General features: G+C 42.6%; 1 protein-coding gene across 3 annotated transcripts in view; it reads left to right on the top strand.

Moving 5' to 3' along the window:
- The first annotated feature begins 1,174 nt into the window (after positions 1-1,174).
- Positions 1,175-10,886, top strand: part of CC2D1B (coiled-coil and C2 domain containing 1B) — a 37,290-nt gene continuing 27,578 nt past the window's right edge. For 2 of the 3 annotated variants that reach the window (XR_014169260.1, XM_081914613.1), the window contains exons 1-3: positions 1,175-1,288; positions 4,514-4,615; positions 8,345-8,477. Coding sequence is in view for 2 of the 3 variants with exons in the window: in XM_081914613.1 (XP_081770739.1) it covers positions 4,550-4,615; positions 8,345-8,477 (199 nt within the window). In the remaining variant the exon portion in view is untranslated. Of the gene's footprint in view, positions 1,289-1,333; positions 1,503-4,513; positions 4,616-8,344; positions 8,478-10,886 lie in introns of those variants that run through there. The other variant, XM_081914614.1, reaches the window with a different exon arrangement.

Raw genomic sequence — 10,886 nt, 5'->3', positions numbered from 1 at the left:
CTGAATGTGGTGCTCATTGGCTCTTGGCTGTGGTTTTGCCTGCCTTGAACAGAATGTATCATCCTTGTCTGGACAGAGAGATGTGTGAGTGTGTATAGAAACTAGCCTGTTCAACAAAGGTAACATTTGCCAGTTTTTCTTCTGGTTTTGCCTACTGCTGCCATGTGGCCCCAGAAGGGAAAATGGGCATTGGGCTGTGAAAAGTTCTCCATCCCTGGTGTAAACAGGCTGTGATTTTATGAACATTAAAGGTTACCACTACAGGATTTCAGAGCAGTAGAGGAAACTAGATGGCATTTTATACACCCTTTGGATGAGTTTTATAGGAGGTGAATATATGCAATGCCATCACATCTATATGCTCATAATTGCTGAAGTAGGTAGCTGGTTAGTATTTTCCTGTTGAGCAGAAATTGCTGTTTTTAAAAATTGGGCAGTAGGATTCAATACTGTAAAAAACAATGGTTCTTCAAGTAACTGCTTAAAAACCATAAATAAGTGGTTCCAGCACTGCATTTCAGTAGTAAGAGGGAACACTGGAAACTGCCTTGCATCGAATCAGACCAATTGGTCCATCTAGCTTAGTATTGTTTACATGGATTCAGCTCTCCAGGGTTTCAGGCAGGGAATTTTTCCCAGCCCTACCTGGAGATGATGGAATTGAACCTGGAACCTTCAGCAATGGCCATACTGATAGTACTGTTAATCTCCAAACTGATGTAGCTATGGGCACTGGAGGCACATCAGCTGGAAATCTGAAAACACCTCCTAGGCTGCAATTGTACACAGCTTTACCTGGGCAAAAGTCCCATGAGTGGACACGTGTAGCATTTCGTGGAAGCTGGTTACGGAGAAATAGGAACGCCTATGAATAAACTAGATTTTTACTTGAGGGACCGCAGGTTCAAGAGAACCATCCCTATTTGCATTTTCAGGTGGGAAAAGAAAACACGAGTGCAAAAACCAACCAGTTATGTAGGGTGAAGGCAGAAACAGTGGTATAATATTTTTTTAAAAAAACACAGGTGTATTTGGATTGAAGCGTGCCCGCTTGGGCTCTCGGCCATGGGTATCCCGCGCGCGCGCGCGCTCTGGCTCTCCTTCCGCCTCATAGCTCCACCCCTTTTAGCCTCTCCCTTTTTATAAATAAATAAACCTCCGCGCCTGCGCGTTGCTGGGCCTCTTGGTGCAGCCCCTAGCAGAGTCGGAGTAGGCGGGGAAAGTTCTCTCCTCTCTGGGTCCGCGGCTTCCTGTCTGCTGCGCTGGAGCCTGTCGGCTGCGGCAGGAGGTGAGCTCGTGCCTTCGGGCGCCGCCCGTCTCGGCCGGAGGGGTAGTAGGGCAGCCCTGTCCCCACCGCGATAGGGCTGAGTAGGGAGGCAGCTGCCATGGTTCCTCCTCCTCCTCGGTGGAAAAGGGTTGTTGCTACCTGAGCCTCAGAGCATAACCCAGCTCCTCCCTCTTCCTAGCCTTCTCTGGCGCGGTTGAGCCCTTAGAAAACAGGGGTGTGTGTATGTGTTGTGTGTGTGTTGTGATCATTGGCGAGCTGAAGAGCCTGTTTGACTCAGCGCGGGGTCCATTCACACATGCAGGCACGCCATTCGACTCGTAACTGAACGCCTGAGCAGCCTTTGTGGAAGCGTCCTGCATTTGATGTCAGCTGGTTGTAGCGGCGGGGGGCATCTGTGGTGGTCGTTTCATATACGCAAGCCATTTATGTAGTCGCTGGCGATTAAGGTGTCCTTTGGAGTTAATGGTCCTGGAGCGGGGAAGGGGGCATGTCAACACAGCTGAGTCCAATTGATGCCCCAAAGGAATAGTAACTTTGCAGGAGGATATCTCTGGCCCTCACCTTTGCTTGAGCTGTAGAGTTTAATTTGAGCCAAGATTAGCCTTGGAACTGGTTTTGAATGCAAGAGCTCATGTGAGGCATGTGAAATTAGGAATAAAGGGCATGCCTCAGGAGTTTTGTAGGAGGATCTGCTCTATCTCAGAGTGTAAATATCAAGGCACACCTACACATCTGAGTCGATCTTTGCGCTGGGTCACATCACTGAGATTCCTTAACTGGAGATGTTGGGATAGGGAGCCCTGTTGGATCAGACCAAAGACCCATCTAGTCCACCATCCTGTTCTCGCAGTGGCCAGCCAGATGTCCGAGGGAAGTTTGCAAGCAGGGTCTCAGTGTAACAGCTCTCCCTCCTTGAGATTCCTAGCAACTGGTATTCAGAGATATACTGCCTCCAACAGTACAGGTAGAACATAGCCATTGTGTCTGGTAGCCACTCATATTCATGAATTTGCCTAATTCTCTTTCAAAGCCGTCACAGTTTGTGGTCATTACTACATTTTGTGGGAGTGAATTCTATAGTTTTAACTGTGTTATGTGAAGAAGTGCTTATTTTGGTCTGTGCTTAATCTTCCAACATACAACTTCATTGGATGTCCCTAGGGTTCTAATATTATTTATGGGGGGGACACTTCCCTATCCCCTTTCTCCACAACATTCATAAACTTAAGCACCTCTATCACATCCCAGTTTACTCTCTTTTTTTTTCTAAACTAATACGTTCTAAATGTTGTAACCTTTCTTCCTCCAGCCTCTTGATAATTTTGGCTATCTTTTTCTAAATCTGTTCCAGCTCTATAATATCCGTTTTAGAGATGAGGTGACTAGAATTGTACTTAGTATTCCAAGTGTGTGTCACCATAGATTTGTATAATGGCATACTTTTATTTTCCTTTCCTATTGATCCCCAACACGGAGTTCATGTTTTTCACAGATATTGCACACTGGGTTGAGCTACCCACTATGACCCCAGGTTCTCATTCCTGGTCAGTCACCACCGGTTCAGACTCCATTAACAAATATGTAAAATTAGGATTCTTTTGTCCCAATGTGCTTCACTTTACAGTTATTTACATTGATTTGCATTTGCCACTCTACTGCCTACATACTCAATGTGGAGAAATCCTTTTGGAGCTCCTTGCAATCCTTTCTAATTTTAACAGCCTTGAACAATTTGGTATCATCAGCAAACTTGACTACCTCACTGTTCATACCTTCCTCTGGATCACTAATGAAGAAGTTAAAAAGCACAAAATCCAATACTGATCCTTGGGGGGCTCCGCTTTCTAGGAGAACTGTTCATTTTCCTCCTTTAGTACACCTTTGACTCCTTTGTCATACAAAGGTCAAGCTGCCTTGAGTCGTGTCCAGGGGGGGAAGGCAGGATATTAATAATAATAATAATAAATAAAAAATAAAAAAAACCCAGTCTCCTGCTACTAATGCATTTCAATGTTTTTCTCGTAGTTAAGTCTTTGTTTTTAGCAATGTGCTCCTTCCATTCCTTTTTGCAGGCATTGCTTTCCACTTGAAATTCTTTTTCCAAGGTGTGTGTTTCTTTTTGTTCTTCTCTTGGACAAGAGTTCCATTTTCTAAAGGAAGCCTTGCTTTGATGGCTTCATTGACTCTGTACACCTCAGCTTCCTCTTGGCACTTTCCTTGATTTGAGGTATACATTCTGAATGAGCTTCTGTTGTGGTGGTTTTGAACAACCTAAAGCATTCTAAAGAGATTTGACCCTCTTCACTTTGCATTTCAACTTCCTTTTTACTATTCCCAACATTGGGGAGGAAGTTTCTTATTTTGAAGAAAAATGTTACTGGTTTGAATTGGTGAATTATTGAACCTCAGTACTAAATGCATGCAAAAAAATGTGCACTGCTACTATTGTGCTATAACCCCACTTCTTTCCTTGCCAACCCCCCCCCCCAAAAAAATCTGGGAATACTGTGGTACCTCGGTTTAAGAACAGTCTGGTTTAAGAACGATTCGGTTTACAAACTCCGCAGAACTGGAAGTAGTTTGCGAACTTTACCTCAGTCTAAGAATGGAATCCGAATGGTGGAAGGGCACTGGTGGCAGGAGGCCTCATTACAGAAAGTGTGCCTTGGTTTAAGAACGGTTTCGGTTTAAGAACGGACTTCCTGAACGGATTAAGTTCATAAACCAAGGTACCACTATAGTCCGTTGGCAGGACTTCCTGCTCAGTGGATATGGTTTGTAGACAACATTGAGATTAAGGCTGCCCTTCATTATTTTATTTTATTAACTGTTGGGTGGCCATAATCTAAATGGTAGCAGTGACTTGTTTCCATCTATTTTGGGGTAGGGAAGCTCAGGCAATAAAGATCTTCTAGAAGCCAAAGTGACAAGCTTTTCCACTCATATATTGGCTATAGGAAAGTGGTGGGTGGGAGAGAATGACAAACTGCCTGCTAGAATAATATCTAGGAGATGACGGCAACAAGCTGGTATCATATTTTTTTTAATTAAAGTTTTTTTTCATTTTGTAAAATATAATGGGATCGACATGTTTAAATCCACAGTGGCAAGTTACCTGAATACCAAGCTTGTATCTTTTTGACCTTGTTTCCAGTCAAGGTAGTTTCCATGTTCTAATTGAGAATGCTTTTCTTGTCTGTTATGTTTGGGTATTATTGTCTGTAGGTAACTTTTGTGGACTCAGCAAAACCATAAGCCAAGATGCTTGGCAGAAGACCCAAGAAAAGCCCCCAGGTGAAAGGTCAGGCAGCTGCTGCTGCAAAACAGGTATATATATACATACCTTCTCCCAATTCTGGATGTACTTGTTAGAACAGTTTAAACTTTAAGTCCATTTGCTTAGCCCAAGTTGTTAAGCTGCTATGATTCAAAGATTCTTTGGAGTGTATTGTACTTTAGTATCTGTAAGAATAGAGAAGCAGGGCCTTTGATTACCCATATTTGAGTTGCATCAGGAATTCACTTGCAGATTTTGCTCCAGAAAGACTTGAATTATACAAGTATCTCATCTTTCCTGTACTTTGCAATGGTAGGCTTTCTTAGAATTAAACCAGATCTGACAGATGTCTAGCCAATACTTCTTACGAAAAGCTGTACCTCTGCTAGGGGCTTTATCCTTGAAGTCTGTGCCTTGTGACCTGATGAGTCATTGTCTGATTAGCCTTTTAAGTTCCCATCAGAATTTCCTGCCAGCTCTTGGATGCTGGGGAAACATTAAGATACAGGGTAGTTAAGGAGCAAACGGCAGCCCTTTGAGAGAAGCAAACAGAAAGTTGGAATGCCTGACACCTACTGAACAAACTTGGTTTCTTTCTCTGTTGTCATAAGTCTTGCTGGTAGTGCCAGGCGATTGCCTCCACAGGCTAAATAAGTGTTGCTGTTGCATGTCACAGGTAATAGAGCTGTGCGATAACAGCGGCAACTGCACTCCCCTCAGCTAAGTGGTTTCACGGAGCCCCCACCCCACTGCTGACTCACGGGAGCCAGCACCAGGCTGGGGGCTCCTCAAACTGCTCAGCTGAGGTTAGGGCAACTGCACACTCCTCAGTCAAGCAGTATAAAGATACAGAGGGAGGAACAAGCTGTATCGGTGCCTCGCAGAATGCAGTGGCGGTTTCACTCAGCGATATGTCGCTGGTGAAATCGCCACCGCTCTTGAGTCCCTCTGCTAGCAGCGCCACTGGAGGAAGGAACTCTAGTGGACACTGCTAGGAGAGGGACTCAGGACTGGTGGTAGTTTAACCAGCAATATACCACTGAGTGAAACTGACATCACAGTTTGCTCCTGGGCAATATATCACTTAGGCCTAACAGGTAACTTAGGTACGAGTGTTCATATAATAAATGAAGAGGGCAAAAGTAGTCAGTACTTAAAAGCAAATACATATGGAATCAGAGCTGAGAGGTGCCACAATGCTGCCCAGGGCAACCTCCTCTATGAAACAGGATATGCCAGTTTCCCACAGATTGGCTTATGCACCCAGGACACTATGTGCCATGATCAAAGAACACGTATGGTTTAGAAAAGTGCTAGCTGAACAAACTCATCCGTGCAAGTAGGAGACATTGCATGCTGCAGAAGGAAAGCAAAACCTTCCCAACTTGCTAGCCAGCCTTGCTTTATGGAAGAGAGAACAGGTCTTGTTTCTCAAGAATGTGATCCTTATGAAAGTGTCACATTTTCAAGCCAGTTGCAAGATCTGAACCCTTCACGAGTCAGAGGGTTTCAAAACACTGATTAGAAAACAAGAGGGAAGCAGTGCTGCAGGGTAGAAGTGCCAAGAGCAAACCATCAAACCAACGATTTAGAACTGTGCACTGTCATGACTGGAAATTGCATTGGGAGCTGGTATGAATAGGGCGGGCTACCTGCTTCAGGATTTATTTTTATTGTTATATTTTTATATCCCACATTTTCTCCAAGGAGCTCAAGGTGGTATACATCCTTCTCTTGCTTCCCATGTTATCTGCACAACAACCCTGTGAGGTAGGTTGTGCTGAGATACTGAAACTGGCCCACATTCACCCATTGAGCTTCATGGCTGAGCAGGGAATTGAACCCTGGTCTCCCAGGTCCTGGTCCAGTGCTTTAACCACTACACCATACTGGCCCTACAGACTTACCTACTTCAGTGCATGCACAGCAGTGAAGCCGGGAAGTGAGGATGTAATGATTTGGACAAGGCCAGTGAGTGTCTTCCTCTTCTCCCTCCTTATGTGATGTGGGTCAGCACCCAAATAGGGATATACTCTTCTGTGTTTTCCAGAGTAAGTCAGAGCAAGCCTGCAGAGAATCTGTTTGCAAGATGGCTTGGTACTAGATGATTTTTAAAAGAATAATAATGAATGCAACTTCCTCCTTATGTTGACAGGTAGGAAACGGGCAACAACCAACTTTTTGTTTGGTTGTTAACCACTGTGGTATGTGTTTTCGTTAGCTTTCACAAGTTAAATGGGAGCGCTATGACACAGCAGCATCAAATCAAGGAAACAGATCTTGTTTTTTCAGGAAAGCACACCCTCCATTCACTCATAGAACTTGCCAGATCAGCAGGGCCTTACTGTTTGAGAGTATATCCAACATTCCCCATTCCTGACTATTGGAATCAAAGGTGGTGGGCAAACTGTCTTTCACAGGAGCTTGTGTTACATTACTGATCTTCTCATCATGGAACACTTGATGAACTTCAGAGCAAACCCAGGGATCTGAAAGCCACTGAGCTAGGATTATTAACGGGCACTGTTACAGGGGCCACATAACAAATAGATATTTTAGTGCATCAGCACCTACACTTTGGAGCTTATTGGCTGTCGACACCACACAAGTGCCTTCCCTGTATTCTTTTCACCACCTGCTTTTAACATTTTTGTTCAGAGATGCCTGTCTGCACATGTAGAAGTTATATGTGTTTTATCAGTTTTTAGCTGCTATGGGTTTTAACCCATCAGCTTTCAGATTTTAAAACATACATTTTTGTGTGTGAGAATTTTAATGTTTTATGTTTTTGTAAACTGCTTAGAGCTTTTCTTCCAATCAAGTGGTATATTCATTTTGTCCAGTAAATAAATAAATACTCCTCCCTTCTCCCGCGACCAAAAAATGCAATTTCCTAACACGTATGACTTTCCTTATTGGTACACTGTTCTTTTCCGAACAGATTCATACTTAACAACAACCAAAAATCCAATTCTACCAAGAAAAAAGCATTCCAACTGAGAGCCAGTTCTAATCAGAGTGTTGGACAAGATTCAAACTACCCCTCAGCCATGAAGCTTTCTGGGCCAATCACTATATCTCAGCCTAACCTGATTCCCAGGGTTTTTGTGAGGCTAAATGTTGAAAGTGAAATTATGTACACCACCCTGAGCTCCTCAGAGCAAAATTACAGTGTAATAAGTGTAATGGATAAAGAAGACAAAGGTTTACATATATTTATTTTCAAAGCTTCTTATTAAAATCTGTGTATAATCTTGTTTGTTTGTTTACATCTATGTTTTGGCTGTAATATCAATTCTATGTTTTAACTCTTAACTCCAGTAATGTCAGTTGTGTTTATGTTTGGACTGTAATTCAATTGTTTATATCCTTTCTGAATTTTGGCTGGTTGTAAAGAACACATCAAGGTTTAAAATGCATATATATATTTTTTGGGAAAACATAAAGTTTACCTAATTTTGCATAATATTGTAAACGTAATCTTGGCACATAATTTAAGCTTTTTCTTCAAACTAGAATTTGGTAGCTTCAGTTTGTCAGCATGACAACATCAGTGTAGAGCTCATGTGATCTGGAAATCTTAACAAATCTCTAGGCAGGTGATCTTCATTTTTATAATCTAAGGCTGAGGTCAGGCCAGAGAAGTTAACAAAGCCTTGGTTCAGAGCAAGCAACACCTGTGCTGGTCTTTCTGATGAACGACCATTGTAAGTAACATGGAGATTATATGGCAGTTGTCTTAAGCCTCCTCACTGAGCTGGTTTCTCTTTTGGCATCAGCTGGGACTTTTCGTAGAGTTCAATCCTGAAGAGATGATGCTAGACCTGGAGGATGACGGGGACCTAGAAGCAGAACTAGCTGCTATCACTGGAGAGAACTTGCCCGCTGGGAAAACAAAACCCAAAGGAAAAAGTAAGCATGTGCACTGGAAACTTTGAATTGTTTAAGATAATTAGAGGTTGCATTTGTACTTTTTGCCTTTGCGAGGCAACTGATAATTAAGAGCCCATACACAAGATGGATTTTTTTTTTTGCAGTACCGTACAATCCTATATATCAGGGATGGGGAACCTTTTGCAGCCTGTGAGCTACATTCCCTCATAGGCAGTCTTCTAGGGTGGTGGGTGGAACCAGAGGCAAAAATGAATGGAGCAACAGGTGTTAACTCTGAACTTTATAGAGTAAATTCAACCATGTAAAAGACAGAGGTTTTTACCTGCCCTGCCCCCAGTCCCCCCCTTCCAGGTAAACTATCACAGTTCAAGGATGTATTCCAGCCAATCAAAAGCCCCTGAGGAGGGTCAGTAAAGGTTGTGGCCTGGGGAGAGTCCTGAGGGCTGTATTTGACCCCTGGACCTTAATTTTCCCACCTTTGGTATACCTGTCTGCTGAAACGTAAACCCCTTTGAGTTCTTCATTCCGGGGAGGGGGTTGCAGCCTACTTGTGTAACTGGATCTGTAGGGAGCCAATCAGAATGAGAGAATAAAGCTACTCTTGTTCAGACACGGTGGAAATTGGTAACCTGAAGAATTACGATGCATATGTTGTTACATGTTATTGTGACAGTACAATCAGATGTTCTTATTTATTTATTTACTTATTTACTTACTTTTGCCGGGTTTCTAGTAATACAAGTTCTTTGGATGACGTGTAACAGCTAAGTGTAAAACAGAAGTAAAGCTTAAGCATAGAATAATACAAACAAACATAGAAGAGTACAAACAAATTCAGTTTTTAAAAACAAAGGTAAACCAGCCTTATCATGTGAAAAAGGCTAAGAAGGGAGTAAAGACTAACCAGCCACTATTAAAACAAAGACCACTTATTGTTAAACAATAATTCAAGTTTTATATATATATATATATATGCGCATGCAGGAGAGCATATGATGTTGGACTTTTATATCTCCTTGCTTGCCTTCCTTGCTGTTTTAATTTTATACTTCTGTAATGATGCAGAATGAGAAAGGCTGAAACTGGTGTGGAAGCTATAGTAACAAACAGTGAAGTGAGCAATTGGAGTCAAATAGAGCAGTTGAGAAAGAAAATTGGGCAGATGGCTGAGCATGATGAAGGCGATGATGATACAAAAGTGGGAGGGGATGAGCTGTATATACAAACTTTAAGACTCATGACTGAGAGTTTAAAAGATAACAGAAGAGGAGTGGACTGACACTGAAATGATGTAATAGTGATCATTCAGCAGTCATTGGGCTAGAAAATAGATTGTTGAGGACCAGGTTTTCTATCCCTGCTTAGCCAAAGGTATTGTTAGTTTTTTGCTTTCCTGCATTCCCCATTTGTAGAAGGACCATAAAGTCACTGTGTCCCAGGCTTCTGGTGGAGACGAAAAAGGCCTAACCCGTAGTGCACTTTTCACATCAAAAGTGCTTCATAAATGATGATCGCTTTTAAAAAGCAACAACAACAACCTGTGTATAATCACTCCGCTATCCTGCAGGTGGTATAATGAGGGCAGAAGATGGAGTTGAGAAAGACAAACAAATTCCTTAGGCAAGGTACCACAAGGCTAGCGTGGATGTAGTCTTCCACAAGTTGCATTTTGACATTGTTGCATGCAATACAGAGATCCTGTATTGCTTGGAATTCTGCTTGGAAGAATAGGTCTAAGTCAAAATAACATTGTGTGGCCATGTATCTTTGTGCTTCTGGATGAAAACTTTGAAAGATCACTGTGCTACACAATAGGCTGGTTCATACAGAACACTAACCCATGGTTTTAGTACAACCTAGAGTACGTCCATTGCACACTCTGCTTTGCTTCTCTCACAGCATTTGGTTTCTCTTTCACCCTGACCTAATGTTATGCACAGATTTTAGTGCTACACAAGCGAGCCTCGTGTCAGGCATGTACACCCGCCTCCCCCTTCCTCCTCCCCTCCCATCCCATAGTAAAATTGATGCCAAGTTTACTTTCATTTTCAAAGACACTTGGTTTGGGGGGGAGGTTTAGGTCTGGTTTGCTGAAGATGTGTTTTTGTTGGCCAGGTTTATTTCCTAAATTGACTGTTGAGACTTTGTTTCCTATAATAGCTTAGGATTGGTAGAGAACAGGGGTTGCCAACCTTTTTGGACCAGTGGGGACCTTTTGAATTTTGGAAGAGTGTTTTGGGTGCCAGTCACAACTTGCCTGCCACGGTGCACATAGTTTAACAGAAAATTTAAGAGAGAACAGCCATTCCTCACCACAATATACAATATTGATTATGTACTCAAATTCAACCATTCTACTGTTGTGTAATAACAACAGTTAACATTCCTCGAATGACCATGTTTCACTCACCCACCCACCCCTTCAGA

Source organism: Podarcis melisellensis (assembly GCF_964234715.1).
Source record: "Podarcis melisellensis genome assembly, chromosome: 6".
Lineage (NCBI taxonomy): Eukaryota > Metazoa > Chordata > Lepidosauria > Squamata > Lacertidae > Podarcis > Podarcis melisellensis.
The sequence above is the reverse complement of the archived record's forward strand: the minus strand, read 5'-3'. Positions and strand labels throughout refer to the sequence as shown.